At 43.7% G+C, this 22,461-nt stretch overlaps 1 protein-coding gene across 3 annotated transcripts in view; it reads left to right on the top strand.

The window, feature by feature from the left end:
* The window catches only part of RIMS2 (regulating synaptic membrane exocytosis 2), a 1,127,809-nt gene that overhangs the window by 1,084,089 nt on the left and 21,259 nt on the right, over positions 1-22,461 (top strand). For all 3 annotated transcript variants that reach the window (XM_033933083.1, XM_033933078.1, XM_033933082.1), the window contains 2 exons: positions 5,113-5,225; positions 16,450-16,551. In XM_033933083.1, coding sequence (XP_033788974.1) covers positions 5,113-5,225; positions 16,450-16,551 — 215 coding nt within the window. The remainder of the gene's footprint in view (positions 1-5,112; positions 5,226-16,449; positions 16,552-22,461) is intronic.

Here is a 22,461-nt window from a genome sequence, read left to right as displayed (position 1 = left end):
TCCTTCTCACTACCCTTCCATACCACCCTGCTCCCTTTTTCTCCCACCACCTTTCCATACATCCTTCCCACCACCCTGCCCCTTTGCTCTTCCTCCACCACCCTTCCATGCTCCTTTCTCTCTCCCCCTCCAAACATTGCAGCTGCCGGCTCTGCCCTCTGAGCTCCATTAGAACAGCTGACGGTAACGGGTTACCCCCCCCCCCCGCATCAATAGCAATGGGCCCCACCCGCATCAGTGGCAATGGCACCCCCACATCAACGGCAACGGGCCCCAGCCCCGCATAAACGGCAACGGTGTCCCCCCGCATCAACGGCAATGCGGCTGAATCTCATACAGGAAGGTCCCATGATGACTGCATTTGCCGGTCCATCCCCCTCCGACGTCATTTCTTCCGGAGCAAGTGACGTTGGAGGGGGATGGACCGGCAAAAGCAGTCATCACGGGATCTTCCTGTAAGAGATCCAGCCGCGTTGCCATCAATGCGGGGGGGAGGAGGCCCGTTGCCGTTGATGTGGGGGGGGCCCATTGCTATTGATGATGGGAGGGGGCCTTTGCTGTTTTAAAAAAATGGCAAGGTGAGTCGTCGTCCTTCAGTGGGCCCCCCTCAAAGTTTCGGGCCCTAGGCATGTGCCTACTGGGCCTATTGATTAATCCGGCCCTGCACTTCCCTCCTCTCGCCATTCTCTATTTCTGTGAATAACACTATCCTCCTCCCTGTCTCGTTTGCTTGCAACTTTGGGGTGATCTTTGACTCCTTTCTCTCCTTCTCTGCTCAGATCCAACAAACCACCAAATCCTGATGCTTCCTCCTCTATAATATTACCAAAATTTGTCCTCTTCTCTCTGAACACACTACCAAAACCCTTGGCCACGCTTTCATCACCACACGCTTAGACTACTGCAACATACTTCTCTCGGGCCTCCCGCAACCTGTCTCTCGCTGCTTCAATCTGTTCAAAATTCTGCTGCGCGACTCATATTCCATGAGAGCCGCTATTCTCACATTACTCCTCTCCTCAAGTCATTTCATTGGCTCCCCATCCATTTCCAAATACAGTTTAAACTCCTCTTGCTGACTTACACGTGCACTCACTCTGAAGCCCCCCAATATGTCTCCTCACTTATCTCCCCCTATGCTCCCCCCCACCCCCGTGATCTCCACTCATTGGGCAAGCCCCTTTTATCTGTACTCTTCTCTTCCACCGCCAACTCCAGACTCCATCCCTTCTTTCTTGTGGCATCTTATGCCTGGAACAGGCTGCCTGAATCAATATGTCGTGCTCCATCCCTAGCAGTGTTCAAATCCAATTTAAAGGCCCACTTTTTTGAAACTGCCTTCAACTATTAACTCCCATTCACTGCTGTCAGATACTTATACCCACTGTATCATTTCCTCTACTATAATCTCCCCAACCCTGAAATGTCCTGTCTAAATTAGATTGTAAACTCCTCTGAGCAGGGACTGTCTATTGCATGTTGAAATGTACAGTCTGCGCACGCCTTTCAGCGCTATAGAATTAATAAATAGTAGTAGTAGTAGTTAGAGGCATGGCTTGGGCGGGACTAGGGCAGGCTTATGATGATTTGGACATTTTTCTGCAATAATCACACAATTAGGACAACAAATAATTGCCAAAATGATGCCCACACTGACCAGATGACCACTGGATGGATGAAGACATGACTCCATTCCACTGCCCAAAGATGTGAATGAAACAGTATATACCTGCCTGTATGATAGCTTCAGATGTTATGGCCAGTCCTAGTAGATCAGCAAACAGGATCTTGGAGTAGTCTAATGGGCAGCGTAATGAACTATAGAGATGGGGACTTAGGCCCATATCTCATTCTAACTATTACACTTATGGTGGATTATTTCAAAACCCACTGTACCTACATATAGGTGACACCTGCAGGCATAAGGGCTATTGACATGGTGTATGATTTTGTCCAATAGGTTTTGGGTGGGCTTTCGAGTGCTCACTATGTACTATAAGGGTGAGATGTGTACCTTGGCCTTTTTATGTGAAGTTCACTGCAGTACTCCCTAGTGTGCTCCACTGGTCTGCTGGGATGTCTGTGTGACCAGTTTACTAAAAATGCTGCCCCCCTCCTACATCCCATTGGCTTGTTTTGTGCAGTTTTTTTGGACATGTTTTTATCGAAAATGGTTCACTAAGATAGACACATTGAGGACAACAAGCACATCTGAGAAATGGCTATTTTCAAAACAAAAAGATAAGACGTATTTCTGTTTCAAAAATGGTCGTTTGCTACTAGATTTTTGTGTGTGTTTTGCAAAATGTCCAAACTCAGATTTGGAAGCCATTTTGTTAATGCCCCTCTTTATCTCTCTCTGTCAATTTTGGGGCACAGATCATAGAAGTCTGCCTGGCAGTCCTACTTCTCAATTACTGGAGTTGCCATTGAAGCCCAATCCAGTTTTGATCTGGATATGTCTTTTACCATTTTCAGGAACCAGACTGTAGCAGTTTGCCTGGCATTGGTCTTACTTCCGCTGGAGCTGCCGTCAATGCTCACTATAGCTATGAAGTCATTTAAGTTTTGTTTTAATTCGGTTCTATCCTCATTCTTTATAGTGATTCTCTATGTGTATCCTAAGTATTTTTTAATTCTATCAACTTTTTTGTCTTCATAACATCCCTCAGTAGGGCATTCCAGGCATATACCACCCTATTTCATGATATTGCTCCAAAGTCTACTATTCTGTAACCTCAATTCATGATCTTTAGTTCTACTGCTTCCTCATATCTGAAAAGATTGGTTCACATATTAATACCTTTTAAGTATTTAAATATCTGTATTATAACTTGCCTATCCCTCATTTCATCTAGGGCAGTGGTCTCAAACTCAAACCCTTTGCAGGGCCACATTATGGATTTGTAGGTACCTGGAGGGCCTCAGAAAAAATGTCTTATTAAATCTTTCCTTTTGGCTAAGTCTTAATAACAATATTGTAATTTATAGCTAAAGAGACATATGATCAAAAAACTGTTTTATCTTACTTTTGTGATTATGATAAACATACCGAGGGCCTCAAAATAGTACCTGGCGGGCCACATGTGGCCCCCGGGCCGCAAGTGTGAGACCACTGCTCTAGGGTATACATACTCAGGTCTTCAACTCTCTTCCCATACAACTTTTGGTATAAGCCCCATTTTATTGCTTTCCTGTGAACCAAGTCAAGTCTTTTGACGTCCTTAGTGAGATATGAACTCCAAAACTGAGAACAGTACTCCAAATAGGACCTCACAAACAACTTGTACAAAGGCATTAACACCTCCTTTCTCCTACTGGATATGCCTCTCTCTATACAACCTTGCATCCTTCTAGTTATGGCTACTGCCTTGTCACATTGGTCTGTTGCCTTAAGGTCCTCCACAACTATCACCCCAAGGTCCCTCTGCTGGTCTGAGCTTATCAGACTCTCACCACTAGCAAATTCAGTGCTTTCAGATTTCTAAATCCAATGTGCATCACTCTACACTTCTTTGCATTGAATTTCAACTGCCAAATATTATACCATTCTTTCAATCTTTTTAAATCACTTATGTTTCACAACCTCAGGGATATCCACTGTGTTGTGAATCTTCATGTCATCTGCAAAAAAGGCAAACTTTTCCTTTCCAACCCTTTGGCATCGTCATTCATAAATGTATTAAATAGAATCAGTCCCAATAGCAATCCTTGAGGCACTCCACTATTCACCTTTCTTTCCTCCAAATTAATTCCATCCTCTGTCATCTGTCAATCAACCAGTTTCTAATCCAGTTCACCACATTGTGTCCTAACTTCAGCATGTTCAATTTGTTCATGAGCCTCCTCTGAAGAACTGTGCCAAAGGCTTTGCTGAAGTTCTAAAACCCCATATCTAGTGTATGCCCTCAATCCAATTCTCTGGTCACCCAGTCAAAGAAATCAGTCAGATACATTTGATATGATTTTTCCTTTGGTAAAACCATGTTGCCTTGGATCTTGTAAGTCATTGCATTCCAAGAATTTTACTATTCTTTCCTTCAGCTGCGCCTCCATTATCTTTACAACCAGTAAAGTAGTAAAGTACCACCCTAAATAAAAGAAAAGTAGGTAGCCTACAGAGCAGCAATTACAACCATAACCATCTTATTGGGCAGACTGGATGGACCATTTCTATCTTCTACTCTTTAACTATGTTCCTGTGAAAGGTGATCTGTTGTTTGTTTGATTTTATCATTATTTTATTGTAAATCACTTAGAAATCATTTACAAGCATTTTATCAAATTTTTAATAAAACTTGGAAATTTGGAACTGCTTCAAGTTCCATCATTTTTTTTAAAATGTGAGTTTCTTAATCATTGGAACTTGTTGGACTTGGATTCTAGTAAGGGAAGACAGGCTCTCACTGCTGCTAAAATGGCAAATAAATGGTGCTGAGGTATTCCACTTGCTTCTCTCTAGAGAATGACATGGAGACAAATTTGTCCCCATCCCTGTAGGATCTATCTCCATCCCCTTCCCATAAGTTCTGTCCCTGTCCCTGATCCATCCCTGCAAGCTCTGTCCAAATTTGTCCCTGTGTCATTCTCTCTCTCTTCTAGTCCTAAATCAATAATGGAATGAAGTTATCCAGTTAGTTATCTAAGAAGGTGAGTATAATAGCAATAATCTAATAAAACATAAACATAATGAGGGACAAAAATATATATTTGTTGAAATGCTGAAATGTTTTATCTGCAAGTTCTCTGATCATTTAACATTCTGTTTGCCCCAGGTACGTTAGTCAGATTATAAGTCCACTAGAACAGATAGGGAGAAATACGAGTACTTGAGTACCTGAATGTAAACTAAGTGGTGTATAATACTAAAATAACAAAATAAATTACAGGGTATATGTTGTGTATTTGATTGCATTTGCTATTTCTCATCTGTACAAACCAATCAAGTGCAGGGTATGTAAATGTATTTGTAGTAGTGTTCAAAGATGGATGTGTAGGGATTCTGTATATAACTATGTTTCTTGAAATATTGTGCAGAAGATACAGTTGTATATAATATACACATTATAACTCACATTTTAACTTTTATATTTGTTCTGTTTTATTTTTTAGTCTAATTTTCCCTGGTGTGCGATTAGCATCAGACAGTCAGTTTAGTGATTTTCTGGATGGAATTGGCCCTGCTCAGTTGGTAGGACGCCAGACTTTGGCAACACCATCTATGGGTAAGAATTTTTGACTAATTGTAATATAGCAACTAGTATACTGTAGTATGTAATAGTGAAAAAGACCAGCTCTTTCATACAGTCTTCCTGGTTAATTCTGTCCCAGCTGCCAGCCATAGAGTATTCTTCTAAAATATCACTGCTTACTCAGGACAGTTTTTATTTTGTTCCTTAGCTGTATTGTACCATCTTGGGCAGGTGAGCATAGAAGATCTCACACTTAGTTCAAATCACATTCTTCCATTCCTCCATAAAGCTTTGTAATAATTTAAATAGCTGCCACTACTAACATTACTGTTGCCCTTACATTCAGCTTCCTAAGTTCCCAAGACAGAGCCAGCTATGTGAGCGCCTGCCTCTCTACTAGGGCTTCTATTTCTTACTGTATTTGCAACCTACCATACAGATACAGCTACATGGTTGCCAGCATTTTTACTAGGATTTCTATCCCCCTCTTTTACACAAAAACAGCCTTACTGGGTCAGACCAATGGAACATTAGCCCAGTAGCCCGTTCTCACGGTGGCCAATCCAGGTCACTAGTACCTGGTCAAAACCCAAAGAGTAGCAACATTCCATGCTATCGATTCAGGGCAAGCAGAAGCCGGTAGCACGGGCCAGCATGATAAATTGTCCGACGCTCATAGGAATTGAATGGGTGTTGGAGCATTTGCCACGTGGCTTTGTAAAAGGGGGCCTATATCTCTTATCACTTACTTTTCCATTCATTTTGGCAGCCTCAGCATTTATCATTCTAGTAGGACTGTATGCCGCTTGCGCAGATGGAAACAGGAAGTTGCAGAGGGAAAGCTCCAGGGCTGGCTGAAGGAAGGGTATTGGAATCACTGCTACTGTTGACAATCTCTGTACAGAAATGTACTCCACTCCCAGAGAACATTTCACATACTGTATATTGTCATTTGGTCATCTCTGAGTCCCTGGCTTGGGTTTCCTTCCCAAGCAGTTTATGACTACTTAGCAAGATGTCAGCATTCCTTACCCCTCCCCCCCCCCACCCCCCCCCCACAAGGGTCACCTATTCATTCATTGGAAGATAATATTATCTTGACCTGGAAATTTGATAGATTGAAGGACTTTGTTCATCCAAAATGGTTTTGGCCTCTAGAGAGCGTATAAGACCTGAATAGTAGCTGTTCAAATAGCCTGGTAGTTGGAAGATATTCAGCAAACAAAACACTAGATAAATAATGCCTGGTTTAAGAACATAAGAATTACTATACTTGGACAGACCATTTCCAACAATGGCCAACCCAGGTCCCAAGTACCTAGCTAGATTCCAAGTAATAAAACAGATTATATGCTGCTTATCCTAAGAATAAGCAGTGGATTTCCCCAAGCCATCTCAATAATGGTCTAAGGACTTCCCATTTACAAATTCATCCAAACCTTTTATAAATCCCTCCAAGCTAACTGATTTCACCACATTCTCCAGCAACAAATTCCAGAGTTTAATTGCACATTGTATAAAGAAATATTTTCTCCGACTTGTTTTAAATCTACTACTTAGTAACTTCATCGCATTCTCTCTAGCACAGGGGTCTCAAAGTCCCTCCTTGAGGGCCGCAATCCATTCGGGTTTTCAGGATTTCCCCAATGAATATGCATGAGATCTATGTGCATGCACTGCTTTCAATGCATATTCATTGGGGAAATCCTGAAAACCCGACTGGATTACGGCCCTCAAGAGGGACTTTGAGATCCCTGCTCTAGCACTAGTATTTTTGGAAAGAGAAAACAAGAGATAAGAACATAAGAATAGCCTTACTTGGTCAGACCAATGGTCCATCAAACCCAGTAGCCCGTTCTCACGGTGGCCAATCCAGGTCACTAGTACCTGGCCAAAACCCAAGATGTAGCAATATTCCATGCTACCAATCCAGGGCAAGCAGTGGCTTCCCTCATGTCTTTCTCAATAACAGACTATGGACTTTTCCTCCAGGAATTTGTCCAAACCTTTCTTAAAACCAGCTAAGCTATCCGCTCTTACCACATCCTCTGGCAACACGTTCCAGAACTTAACTATTCTCCAAGCTGAAGAACCCTAGTCATTTTAGCCTTTCCTTTTATAATTTTTGTTGCCCTTCTCTGTACCTCAATTGAATTGGCCTGTTTCCCAATAGGAAATACAGTGGTGCCTCGCATAACGGACGCCTCGCACAGCGAACGCTGCGCACAACGAACTTTATGTCTTGATCCGTACAACGAACTTCGTTTCACACAACGAAGTCGCCCGAGCTGCATCCTTCCGCGCAGGCACTGCGCTTAACTGCCCTCTCTCCGCCTGGTTCCCTCTTGCCCCCCCCCGACTCCCCGACACGATCGGGGCAAAAAGGAGCCCAAGCCCTCTTGCCCCGCCGATTCCCCGACACGATCGGGGCAAGAGGGAGCTCAAGCCCTCTTGCCCCCCCGACTCCCCGACACGATCGGGGCAAGAGGGAGCTCAAGCCCTCTTGCCCCCCCCGACTCCCCGACACGATCGGGGCAAGAGGGAGCTCAAGCCCTCTTGCCCCCCCCGACTCCCCGACACGATTGGGGCAAGAGGGAGCTCAAGCCCTCTTGCCCCCCCCCGACTCCCCGACACGATCGGGGCAAGAGGGAGCTCAAGCCCTCTTGCCCCCCCGACTCCCCGACACGATCGGGGCAAAAGGGAGCCTAAGACCTCTTGCCCCGCCGATTCCCCAACTCCCCGACAATATCGGGCCAGGAGGGAGCCCAAGTCCTCCTGGCCACGGCGACCCCCTAACCCCACCCTGCACTACATTACGGGCAGGAGGGATCCCAGGCCCTCCTGCCCTCGACGCAAACCCCCCCTCCCCCAACGACCGCCCCCCCCCAAGAACCTCCGACCGCCCCCCCAGCCGACCCGCGACCCCCCTGGCCGACCCCCACGACACCCCCAACCCCCTTCCCCGTACCTTTCTGTAGTTGGCCGGACAGACGGGAGCCAAACCCGCTTGTCCGGCAGGCAGCCAACGACGGAATGAGGCCGGATTGGCCCATCCGTCCCAAAGCTCCGCCTACTGGTGGGGCCTAAGGCGCCTGGGCCAATCAGAATAGGCCCGGGAGCCTTAGGTCCCTCCTGGGGGCGGGGCCTGAGGCACATGGGCCCAACCCGACCATGTGCCTCAGGCTCTGCCCCCAGGAGGGACCTAAGGCTCCCGGGCCTATTCTGATTGGCCCAGGCGCCTTAGGCCCCACCAGTAGGCGGAGCTTTGGGACGGATGGGCCAATCTGGCCTCATTCCGTCGATGGCTGCCTGCCGGACAGGCGGGTTTGGCTCCCGTCTGTCCGGCCAACTACAGAAAGGTACGGGGAAGGGGGTTGGGGGTGTCGTGGGGGTCGGCCAGGGGGGTCGCGGGTCGGCTGGGGGGGCGGTCGGAGGTTCTTGGGGGGGGGCGGTCGTTGGGGGGAGGGGGGGTTTGCGTCGAGGGCAGGAGGGCCTGGGATCCCTCCTGCCCGTAATGTAGTGCAGGGTGGGGTTAGGGGGTCGCCGTGGCCAGGAGGACTTGGGCTCCCTCCTGGCCCGATATTGTCGGGGAGTTGGGGAATCGGCGGGGCAAGAGGGCTTAGGCTCCCTTTTGCCCCGATCGTGTCGGGGAGTCGGGGGGGCAAGAGGGCTTGAGCTCCCTTTTGCCCCGATCGTGTCGGGGAGTCGGGGGGGCAAGAGGGCTTGAGCTCCCTCTTGCCCCGATCGTGTCGGGGAGTCGGGGGGGCAAGAGGGCTTGAGCTCCCTCTTGCCCCGATCGTGTCGGGGAGTCGGGGGGGGCAAGAGGGCTTGAGCTCCCTCTTGCCCCGATCGTGTCGGGGAGTCGGGGGGGGCAAGAGGGCTTGAGCCCCCTCTTGCCCCGATCGTGTCGGGGAGTCGGGGGGGCAAGAGGGCTTGAGCTCCCTCTTGCCCCGATCGTGTCGGGGGTGCCAGGGACCACACGGAGTCACCCACCGTACCACCCGATTCGGGTAAGCGCAGGTATCGGTGGGTGGCTTATTTGCGGGGGGGTGCCTTATTTTACATTTTTTTCTAAAAAGGGGGGGCTGTCTTATTTGATGGCCCTGCCTTATCATCGGGGAAACACGGTAGAAAAAAAAAAAAATGAACAGTTAAGTCCCAGTTTTTGCCGCTGAGACTCTGCCCTCTCACTGTAAAATTAGACTCTACTTAGTCTGTCTTTAAATTTAAAAAATGTGTGTTGTTTTAAAAAACAATTATGTTTTTAGATGTATCTAAATAAAAATAATAACCAAAAATTTATCTTTTTTTATGTCATCTTAGCATATTTTATGCTACAGAACGAATTATTTTTTTTAACATGTATTGTTATGGGAAAACGCGTTTCACACAACGAACGTTTCACATAACAAACTTGCTCCTGGAACGGATTAAGTTCGTTGTGTGAGGCACCACTGTAAATAGAAAAAGGGATTCAGATTACAGAGGACCTAAAAGTATGATATAATATAACTGCAATATCCCAGTGCTCACACACTGAAGTTATACTTTTCAGACCTTGGAAGCAACTCGTTTCACATGTGATTAACACTTAATGACTCACATCATCATCATTCATATACCAATGTTAAACATTTATACCTCCATTCCATGTATTGCAAATACTTGCAATAAAATACTTAGCTTTCAAATAATCACTGAGGATCCGTGTGTACACCAAGATCTGCAACCGCGTGAGCTGATTGTTCTTTACTTTCAGTGTAGACTTCACTTCCACTGGAGCTGGAATTCCACACTCTGGAGCTTCCACAGCTACTTGCATTCACATTCAAGTACCTGCAGGGATATGCCCCTCCGCTGCTTTAAAATAATTATTGACAATTTTCTTGAATATTCTTTAATATCTACTTTCCTGACAATGCTTTTCTTTTTTAATCCCCTCTTTTGTCTAGAGGTCCAAAAGATTTTGATTGAATTGAGTTCATTGTAATTTAAAACCTCTGGAGAACCACATACCTTTCCTTAAAGTTGGCTGAATTTTAATTTTGTCAATTATATATTTGGTCATTACCTACATGAGAGGTGAGGAATGACTATCATTTATAGGAATACTCCTGTAAATGAGTTTTGTCCCATCATGATGATGCTTATATACATACTTAAGCTTGACTTGTCTGTATGGGTCAAACTAAAAACAATGACTCCACAAGTTATTTCTTCTATATTTTAACAACGGTAATACTTAGCACCATAAGTGCTGGAAAATATAAAATTATAAGTAGTGCTCAGTCACCAACCAATTAGTGTCATAAAAATGCCAGCAATGGTTGTATACAAGGGACCATCATAGCACATCAAAGTCCCTTTTGCCGCCCTCCAATTTGATCACAAACTCTTACTTTACAAAAGATAAATCAAATAAGTAAATAATACTTATCTGAAAGCAGTTTAAACTTGCTGGAGGCAGAACACCAACGATAATGCATGACAAATTAAATAAATCCAAACCAAGTGCTGTAACTTGTGTAACCCCGCATTCTTTAATCTACTGGCCTTCGTTCAACTCGAGTTTCGCTCAAGACGTCATCAGGAAGGGGGCATACACGGCCAGCAGGTTGGCTGCAGTTCAAAGAGGGGAGCACAAGCTAACCTGCTGGCCGTGTTATTGCCCCCTTCGGGTTACACAAGTTACAGCACTTGGTTTGGATTTATTTAATTTGTCCATCATTATCATTGGTGTTCCGCCTCCAGCAAGTTTAAACTGCTTTCAGATAAGTATTATTTACTTATTTGATTTATCTTTTCTAAAGTAAGAGTTTGTGATCAAATTGGAAGGCGGCAAAAGGGACTTTGATGTGCTATGATGGTCCCTTGTATATAACCATTGCTGGCATTTTTATGACACTAATTGGTTGGTGACTGGGCACTACTTATAATTTTACACTGTTATATTTTCCAGCACGTATGGTGCTAAGTATTACCGTTGTTAAAATGCATTTGGGGATTCATAATAGGAAGGAACCGTATATGCTGGGAGGAGAGAAGCTGATATGCACGGATGGAGAGAGGGACCTTGGGGTGATAGTGTCTGAAGATCTAAAGGTGAAAAAACAGTGTGACAAGGCAGTGGCTGCTGCCAGAAGGATGCTGGGCTGTATAAAGAGAGGCGTAGTCAGTAGAAGGAAGAAGGTGTTGATGCCCCTGTACAGGTCATTGGTAAGGTCCCACTTGGAGTATTGTGTTCAGTTTTGGAGACCGTATCTGGCGAAAGACGTAAGAAGACTTGAGGCGGTCCAGAGGAGGGCGACGAAAATGATAGGAGGCTTGCGCCAGAAGACTTATGAGGAAAGACTGGAAGCCCTGAATATGTATACCCTAGAGGAAAGGAGAGACAGGGGAGATATGATTCAGATGTTCAAATACTTGAAGGGTATTAACGTAGAACAAAATCTTTTTCAGAGAAAGGAAAATGGTAAAACCAGAGGACATAATTTGAGGTTGAGGGGTGGTAGATTCAAAGGCAATGTTAGGAAATTCTACTTTACGGAGAGGGTGATGGATGCCTGGAATGCGCTCCCGAGAGAGGTGGTGGAGAGTAAAACTGTGACTGAGTTCAAAGAAGCGTGGGATGAACACAAAGGATCTAGAATCAGAAAATAAGATTAAATATTGAACTAGGCCAGTTACTGGGCAGACTTGCACGGTCTGTGTCTGTATATGGCCGTTTGGTGGAGGAGGGGCTGTGGAGGGCTTCAATGGCTGGGAGGGTGTAGATGGGCTAGAGTAAGTCTTAACAGAGATTTTGGCAGTTGGAACCCAAGCACAGTGCAGGGTAAAGCTTTGGATTCTTGCCCAGAAATAGCTAAGAAGAAAAAATTTAAATTGAATCAGGTTGGGCAGACTGGATGGACCATTCGGGTCTTTATTTGCCATCATCTACTATGTTACTATGTTACTATGTAAATTGGAGGGCGGCAAAAGGGACTTTGATGTGCTATGATGGTCCCTTGTATACAACCATTGCTGGCATTTTTATGACACTAATTGGTTGGTGACTGAGCACTACTTATAATTTTACACTATTATATTTTCCAGCACGTATGGTGCTAAGTATTACCGTTGTTAAAATATAGCAGAAATAACTTGTGGAGTCATTGTTTTTAATTTGATCTTTAACACAAGTCTTTATTATTGCTCCTGAATCTGTTTCGTTGTCTTTATGGGGTCAGTTTAATAACTCTTAAAGTTTTGAAATGATTGTATCTATCCCCTTTTTGCTTAGTTAGTCAACTTTATCTAGTGTATTTAATAGTTATTAGATATTTGATCAAAGTTAGGGGATAAAATTAGACAATGCTTCTATATTAGTTTTAAACTCAACAAAATCGGCAAAAATATGGGGAGAGGAGGACACCTCTTCCCATATACTAAGTAAAGAGGGAATGAATGAAAGTATCTGTGAATGACCGCCTAGTTAATAAATCTATAAGTGTGAGAGACTTCAGTATCAGGGAACTGTAGTGCACTTGCAAACTCTTAATCAGTATCCCCCGGGCTGACAACACTAATGAGGACTATTTAAGCTTGAGTGAGTTCGCCCGATACATCATCATATCTCTACTATGTGAGGTGCAAATCAAAAGCTTAATCAAAAACAATGAAATATATATATATATATACTAGTGTTTAAGCCCGTTACATTAACGGGTGCTAGAATATATGCCTGTCTGTCTTTCTTTATTTATGTCTCTCTCCCTGCTCCTGTCTCTTTCTTCCTTTCTTTCTGTCTCTCTCCCTCCTGCTATTTTTCTCTCTCTCTCCCTGGCACCCTTTGTCTGTCTGTCTGTCTCTCTGGTCCCCTGTCTGTCTTTATTTCTGTCAGTCTCTCTCCCTGGCCTCCTTTGTCTGTCTGTATTTCTTACTGTCTCTCCTCCCCCCCCCCCCCCCCACTTTCCTTTGCAGAAGCAGCAGCGGTATTTCCCTTCCCCTCCAGGTTCCTGTGAATTAGTAGCAGCATTTTCCCCCACCCCCAATTCCCTTCTCTCCCCCCCCCTCACTTTCCTTTGCAGAAGCAGCAGCGGTATTTCCCTTCCCTTCTCCTCCAGGTCCCTGTGAAGCAATTCCCTTCTCTTACCGTGAGCTGTCCTGCTCCGTTCGGCCCCTCCCTTCTCTTAATGCGATCTGGCCTGCTCCGTTCGGCCCCTCCCCCTTCCCTTCCCGCAGGCTGGCCTGCTGCGGCCGAAGGTTTTTGTTTCAAGTTTTAAAAGTGCCGGCGGCGGCTCCTCTCACAGGGAACATTCTGGCCACTCCCCTCCTCCCGCCCTCACTCACCCTGGAAGCCAGGCAAGCTCTCTCCCTGCCCGCGTCCTCGGTAAGGAACACACCCCGGCCCTCACTCGCCGCTGCTGCCGCCGCCGCTGCTGCTGCTGATCCTCCTGTAAAGAACAGCCTGCGATGGTGGCCGGCTTTAGTGAACCTCGCAGGCCGCTCTCCAGCCTCGGTAGCACGTTCCTTCTGATGCACGGGATCGCGTAAGAGGGAACGTGCTACTGAGTTGGAGAGCGGCCTGCGAGGTTCGCTAAAGCCGGCCACCATCGGAGGCTGCTCTTTATAGGAGAATCAGCAGCGGCAGCGGCGAATGAGGGCCGAGGTGTGTTCCCTGCCGAGGACGTGGGCAGGGAGAGAGCTTGCCTGGCTTCCAGGGTGAGTGAGGGCGGGAGGAGGGGAGGGGCCAGAATGTTCCCTGCCGCTGGGTTGGCTGCCACGGATCACACACCACAGCGGCAGGGAACACGAAATCCTAAGTGCGCATGTGCGCTTTGGGTTTTATTATATAGGATGTTTGTGTGTGTGTGTAAAATTCATCATTCATTCATCTCCCTCTTTTACAAATGAGTCCTCAAAATTCAATAGTATATCTATATATATAAAATCAGAGGTGTGTAAGTATGTGTGTGTGTGTATGTGCCGCGATCACGCAAAAACGGCTTGACCGATTTGAACGAAACTTGGTATGCAGATCCCTCACTACCTGGGGTGATATGTTCTGGGGGTCTCGCGGCCCACTTGCACACGTGGGCGGAGCTACAAACAGAACATCAGATTTCACCCATTCATGTCAATGGAAAAAATGTAAAAAGCTGCCATTCTCACAGTAATTTAAAAACGGCTTGACCGATTTGAACGATACTTGGTATGCAGATCCCTCACTACCTGGTGTGATATGTTCTGGGGGTCTCGCGGCCCACTTGCACACGTGGGCGGAGCTACAAACAGAACATCTGATTTCACCCAGTCATGTCAATGGAAAAAATGTAAAAAGCTGCCATTCTCACAGTAATTTAAAAACTGCTTGACCGATTTGAACGAAACTTGGTATGCAGATCCCTCACTACCTGGGGTGATATGTTCTGGGGGTCTCGCAGCCCACCTGCACACATGGGCGGAGCTACAAACAGAAAATCAGATTTCACCCATTCATGTCAATGGAAAAAATGTAAAAAGCTGCCATTCTCACAGTAATTCAAAAACGGCTTGACCGATTTGAACGAAACTTGCTATGCAGATCCCTCACTACCTGGGGTGATATGTTCTAGGGGTCTCGCGGCCCACCTGCACACGTGGCCGGAGCTACAAACAGAAAATCAGATTTCACCCATTCATGTCAATGGAAAAAATGTAAAAAGCTGCCATTCTCACAGTAATTTAAAAACTGCTTGACCGATTTGAACGAAACTTGGTATGCAGATCCCTCACTACCTGGGGTGATATGTTCTGGGGGTCTCGCGGCCCACCTGCACACGTGGGCGGAGCTACAAACATAAAATCAGATTTCACCCATTCATGTCAATGGAAAAAATGTAAAAAGCTGCCATTCTCACAGTAATTCCAACTACCTGGGGTGATATGTTCTGGGGGTCTCGCGGCCCACCTGCACACGTGGGCGGAGCTACAAACAGAACATCAGATTTCACCCATTCATGTCAATGGAAAAATTGTAAAAAGCTGCCATTCTCACAGTAATTCAAAAACGGCTTGACCGATTTGAACGAAACTTGGTATGCAGATCCCTCACTACCTGGGGTGATATGTTCTGGGGGTCTCGCGGCCCACCTGCACACGTGGGCGGAGCTACAAACAGAAAATCATATTTCACCCATTCATGTCAATGGAAAGGATGTAAAAAGCTGCCATTCTCACAGTAATTCCAACTATAAAACACTTTATATGACACTATAACCACTAGGGACATCTTTTCTATTCTACCACGGACACCATACATATAGAGTTTGTATGTTCTAACTGTGTTTGTAACTGTTTCCTTCATGCACCCCAGTTCATAATGTTATTACATTACATGAGTACTCACATATGCTGAACTAGGAACACAGGTTCCATTCTGAACCGGGAAAAAACTGCATGGAGTTTCTTTTCAACCTGAGTTTCCACATATTGAGTTGTTTAAATCAATACTGAAACTTTTGGATGCCACTTATTCCAACAGATCTTCCTTTTCAGTTTAAGAGATTGCAAATTCCAGTGAGACTTGCATTCTCTATCACAATCAACAAATCACAGGGACAGACTATTACATACTGTGGAGTGGATTTAGGGTCCCCCTGGTTTTCCCATGGACAACTCTATGTTGCTTGCTCAAGGGTGGGTTCACCCAAGAATTTATATGTTCTTGCTCCTGGAGGTGAAACTAAAAATGTTGTTTATAATCAAGTTTTGTGTTAGTTGTATTGTAATCATTTTGTCAAATATTTCACATTATAATTTGAATATAGTACTTTTTATAAAGCTGTTAAAAAATAATTTCATTCACCACTATAAAGTATCTTTATTTGAATCCATTTACAGTGTTATTGCTATAATTAAATACCCGTGCAACGCCGGGGCATCAGCTAGTGTTCAATAAAATTATTACGGACTTAACTTAGAGGGGCATATTACGGACTTACCTTAGAGAAACACAGATAAGTTGGACATTTCATGTGTTGAATTTTCATATACATTTATAGTTATACATTGTGCTGGAACATTGTGTATCCTCCTCTCCCCATATTTTTGCCGATTTTGTTGAGTTTATATTTAAGACTTCGGCAACTTTTGGTTTTTTGTTTTTGCCTCTATATTAGTTTAACATTTTTTATTTACTCCAATATTGTATTGTAAGCTTGCTATATGATTGAAAAATGATAATAATTTACCCTATGTTTTGAGTATGTATATCTCTTTTTATTGTTTCTTTTAGGAGACATCCAGGTTGGAATGATTGACAAGAAAGGACAATTGGAAGTTGAAGTAATCCGAGCTCGTGGCCTTGTTACAAAACCAGGCTCAAAGACACTGCCAGGTAGGAATGGAGACACATACAGTAACATGTTAGTAATCAAATAAAATTCTAAGGGAAATAAATTTCATTTCATCTTATAAACCCAATAGTATAATAAAAAAAAATTCAAGAGCTTTTGCTCCTTGTACAAGAAACTATTTAATATATTCTTATACACATCCATTTAAAAACTGTGCCACCATTTTCAATTGCCCTCGTGAGAGGCTAATTTTATAACGGGATGGGATGGGAAATATAGTTTTGAGCAATTTTATAAAGACAATATAGGTTTTTATGGTCCTAATTTTAGAAGTTCTATTCATGTTTTTGAAGTCTGAAAACCATCATTTAGATATTGATATTGCATGGGCATCCAAATCCCAATTTTATAACGCTGAGATACAGATGTATAAAACTAGTAAGTCCCTATGGTAAGGGAGTATGATCTGGGCATGTTTTGGGCAGGATAAGAGAGCGGCCAAAATATAGCTGGCCAACCCTGATTTCAGTAGAGGAAGAGATGTCTGTTTCTAAAAAGATGGACATTGATATTTAGACCTGACACCTAGCATGTCCAGGATACAGAAGGGTAAGTCAATTGGGCAGCTGTCCACTGGCAAAGTTATGGGAGGTTACCCTCTTAATTCCCCAGTGGCAAGAGATTCCAGACTCTGAGACAGCTTCAGGAACTATGGGCATTCTTATACACCCCTAAAAGGCTCAAAATTAAAATAATAATAATAATTCACAAAGAACTGCAGTGGGATTTGAACCCGGATTCCTGGGTTCTCAGCCTGCTGCTGTAACGATTAGGCTGTTTCTCCATACCACAGGAATGTCCATGTGGCATTTTCTAACATTAAGCTTCCTATACTGCCATAATGACACCCATGTCCCTTGTTTTACCTCATTCATAATTTGGATGTTTCTGTTTGAAAAACGGTTGTTATACTGGATGTAACCAGCACATGGTTGTCATAAGAACATAAGAATTGCCATCTCCGGATCAGACCTTAGGTCCATCAAGTCCGGCGATCCGCACACGCGGAGGCCCCGCCAGATGTACCCTGGCATAGTTTTAGTCCCCATATCACTCTGTGCTTCTCATAAGGAGATGTGCATCTAGTTTACCCTTACCCGTATCACTCTATGCCACTCATAAGGAGATGTACATCTTGCTTACCCTTAAATCCTAGAACGGTGGATTCCGCAATTACCTCTTCTGGGAGAGCATTCCAGGTGTCCACCATTCGCTGCGTGAAACAGAACCTCCTGATATTTGTCCTGGACCGGTCCCCTCTCAACTTCAGTCCTTGCCACATTGGACATTATAAATAACTGTTTTTCCTGCTCTATTTTGTCAATTCCTTTCAGTATTTTGAAAGTCTCGATCAGATCCCCTCGCAGTCTCCTCTTCTCAAAGGAGAACAACCCCAGTCTCTTAAGTCGTTCTTTGTAATCCAGGTTCTCCATACCTTTCATGAGCTTTGTTGCTCGTCTCTGCACGCTCTCCAGCAGTTTTATATCCTTCTTTAGGTATGGAGACCAATATTGGACGCAGTATTCCAAGTGTGATCTGATCATCGCTCTATAAAGCGGCATTATTACTTTCTCCTATCTACTCGTGATTCCCTTCTTTATCATGCCTAACATTTTATTTGCTTTCTTCGCCACCACCACACATTGCAGCGACGGTTTCAGGTTCCTATCAATTAGTATACCCAGGTCCTTTTCCTGTTCGGTTTTTCCCAGAGTTGCACCTGACATACTATACTTGTATTCCTTATTCTTTGTGCCTAAGTGCATCACTTTGCATTTTTCCACATTAAACTTCATCTGCCATTTATCTGCCCATTTCTCCAATCGACTCAAGTCGCTCTGGAGTTCCTCACTGTCCTTCTGCGATTTGATTGCCCGGCATAGCTTTGTGTCATCTGCAAACTTGATGATCTCACTGGATGTTCCATCTCTAGGTCATTGATGAAAATATTAAATAAGATGGGCCCAAGTACCGAGCCCTGGGGTACACCACTAGTCACCTTCTCTCAGTCTGAGAACTTCCCATTTATGCCCACTCTCTGCCTTCTGTTCTCCAGCCATTTGTCTATCCATATCTCCTTCTATTCCTTGGCCTTGCAGCTTCCTGAGAAGTCTTACATGTGGAACCTTGTTGAATGCTTTCTGAAAATCCAAGTATATAATATCCACCGGTTCTCCATTATCAATTTGTCTGTTCACTGTTTCAAAAAATTGAAGTAGGTTCGTCAAACACGACTTCCCTTTCCTGAATCCATGTTGGCTGGCTCTCATCAGGTCGTGTGTGTCTAAGTGCCTGATTATGCTATCCTTGATCAGCGCCTCAACCATCTTCCCAGGGACTGACGTGAGACTCACAGGTCTATAGTTGCCTGGCACTCCTCTCGATCCTTTTTAAAATATCGGCGTGACGTTCGCTATCTTCCAGTTGTCCAGTATCTGTCCTGTTTTGATTGACAGGTTGGCAAGTTTTTGCAATAGTTCTCCGATTTCCACTTTCAGCTCTTTCAAGACTCTCGGATGAATTCCGTCTGGTCCAGGAGATTTGTCACTTTTGAGTTTGTCGATCTGGCGGTAAATCTGGTCCAAGTCCACCTCTACTGTGGTGAGGCTGTCCTCTGTTACTCCTTTGAACACTTTACTGCTTCTGGAATGGTTGCGGTGTCCTCCTTTGTAAAGACAGACGCAAAGAAGGAATTTAGTCTGTCTGCAATTTGTTTGTCTTCCTTGATGTACCCTTTTCTTCCCTGGTCGTCCAGTGGTCCCACCGCCTCTTTTGCGGGTTTCCTCCCTTTTACGTACCTAAAGAAGGGCTTGAAGTTTTTGGCCTCATGCGCTATTTTCTCCTCATAGTCCTTTTTGGCATCCCTCACCGCCCTGTGACATTTCTTCTGATCATCTTTGTGTTTGTTCCAAGCATCGGTTGTTTTCGTCCTTCTTTTCTTTTATGGCTTCCTTCCCCTTTTAGTGAGCCACGCCGGCTCTCTTTTGCCTTTAGTTTTCTTTGCTTTGGACATCTGCAGAATGTAGAGGCTTTGTGCTTCCGTGATAGTATTTTTCAGTAGGTACCATGCCTGTTCTACCGTTTTGACTTTGCCCATCTTTTTCTTGATCCGTTGTTTCACCATGGCTCTCATGCTATCGTATCTTCCCCTTTTAAAGTTTAAAGTCTTGGTTGAGGTTTTGGTACCTTTCCCCTTCCCAACATCGAGTTTGAAGTTGATCATGTTGTGATCGCTCGTTCCCAGCGGGACCGTGACTTCTACTTCCTTTGCCGGTCCCGTAATGCCATTTAGGACCAAGTCCAAGGTGACGCTTCCTTTTGTCGACTCTCCCACCAATTGTTCCAGGAAGCAGTCCCCTAACACTTCCAGGAACTTTGCCTCCTTGCCAAAGTTAAAGGTTCCCAGGTCCCAGTCTATCCCCGGGAAATTGAAATCCCCCGAGATTACGACATTACCTGTCCTACATTCGTGTTTAATTTCCTCTATCATTTCCGAGTCTGTCTCCTCCCTCTGTCCTGGTGGTCGGTAGTAAAGGCAAATCTTTGTGTCAGCACCGTTGTGTCTGGGAATCTTTATCCAGAGGGATTCCAGCTTCTCTTTCTCTTCCATCATAGTCTCTCTTACAGATTTTATTCCTCCAGGCTCAGTGTTGGCAGATCCAGTTCTAAAATACTAGCACTACGAACGTTGAACCAACCTGCATCTTTATTTTGAGTTGAACATCCTTTCTAAAATGCCACTTCATGTGTTCTCATAAGATAGTTTCAGAGAACCTGTAGAAATCGAAGCTAAAAACCACGTGGGTAAAGTAAACATGGTTGCATACTTTATAATCTACAGATATATTCCATGTCACTGCATATATTTTTACACAACCCATGGGATAATGTTATAAGAGGACTCTTATGTGAGTCATAAGGTTTTCTTCATTTTGCTTTATATACTGTACTTTTGCAAATTTCCAAGATTCTTTGCAGAAATACATCAAAGCTTCTAAAAAGAACACAGTGGAGAGGCACTTGGTGGACTTGATATATCTATTCCCCCCCAATGAAATCAATGATCATATCAGATTTTTGCTGTCGACTCCTTCCCGCCTTGTTGTGCCTCCGAAATACTTGTTGTATCCATGTTATTCTTCCAGATATACCTAACCCTCCCGACTTACCAATGTAATTTGAAAATATTTTCTGTGACATCGCTGTCTGTGTACAGTCTCTTCCTCTGTAAACCGCTCTGAACTGCTTGTGGTATTTGCGGTATACAAAAATAAAGTTATTATTATTATTAAAGAAACAAATAAATAATGGAAGCAAAAACACATGTTGAATATAAAAGGTATTTTCGATTAGTAGTATTTCCACCTTTAGTTTGCTTACACAGCTAAATAGCGATCTCAGGATGTCGTTGTTTACATGTGTAGATGCATCAGGATGCAGAGATTTTCAAGGGGGGGTGTGATATGTGCAGACTGAAAACATATACGTAGATTCTCATTGTATAAAGAAAATATATGTATAGTTGCACAGATTTCTATCAGCTTCTGTGTCTCCTGCAAGGAATGTACAAAGTGTTTGCTTCATCTAGGACTTGAAACTAATGATTGTGGGAGCAATTTTGATTCATTTCCTGATACTTTATTCAATATAAAAAACTTTAAAATTTGCCTTTTGAAACTATTTTTTTTTAATTTTTTATTTATTTTATGCAATTTTCAAATTTCAATCAAGCGAAATACATACAACTTGAGTAGATCAATATAACATAATAATGAAATCATAAAATCAGGAAAAAAACAATTGTTAGATATTTAGTCCACAATATTAGAGGGGATCAACAAGAAATAATTCAAATAAAGTAATACAAAATACTAAGAAGTGGCATAACTCTGTGTTACCTACTGCTGGTATAGCAAGCTAAATATTATCGGCCACAATTGCTCTTCCTTCTCTCAATTCAATAAATTCTAACTGCTGTTTGGGTTAAAAAAAATAAGTAACTCTTATTTTGATAAGTAATAAAACATTTTACAGGAAATTTTAACTGAAATATTCCACCCAAAGCCAGGACTCTTGGCCTTAATGCCAAGAACTCCTTCCTCCGCTTCTGGGACTTTTTAGCCATATCAGGAAATAAACTAATTTTGGCCCCAAAAAACTGGTCATTCAAATGACGGAAATATAACATAATCACGGTCATTTTCCTAAGCTAAAGTAACTAGTAGAAACATAGAAACATAGAAAGATGACGGCAGAAAAGGGCTATAGCCCATCAAGTCTGCCTACTCTAATGACCCACCCCATTAAGTCTGAGTGCTAGTGACCTAGTTCCTTAACTTGACCCTCTTAGGGATCCCACATGGATGTCCCATTTATTCTTAAAGTCAAGCACGCTGGCGGCCTTTATCACCTGCACTGGAAGCTTGTCCAGTGATCTACTACCCTTTCTGTGAAGAAATACTTCCTGGTGTCACCATTAAATTTCCCTCCTCTGAGTTTGAGCGGGTGCCCCCTTGTGTAGAGTTCTTCTCTCAGTTACCACCTCCAGTGAACTCTCTAGAAAGGTTGTTAAATCTAATTCTCCCTTTTTATCTCCTTGATTTTCAATAGGAGTAGAAGCCTTCACAGTACTTTTTAACTGCAAGTAATTAACTCTTACAATCAGAGGTAAATTATTCGGTGGGATACACAATATTTCCCTAAAATATTTCCTAACCATCTCCATGGGAGAGATGACTGGAAATTTAGGAAAATTCAAAAGTCTCTAATTATTCTTCCTCAGCTGATTTTCAAAACTCTCCATTTTCCTTTCTTTTAATAAAGCAAAGTTTGTTTGTTCAATTTCGGAGAGTTTTGTCTACTGTTTCCCTAAATTCTCTTTCATTTGAACA

Source organism: Geotrypetes seraphini, chromosome 2 (assembly GCF_902459505.1).
Source record: "Geotrypetes seraphini chromosome 2, aGeoSer1.1, whole genome shotgun sequence".
NCBI classification, from domain to species: domain Eukaryota; kingdom Metazoa; phylum Chordata; class Amphibia; order Gymnophiona; family Dermophiidae; genus Geotrypetes; species Geotrypetes seraphini.
This window is presented reverse-complemented; position numbering and strand designations above follow the sequence as displayed.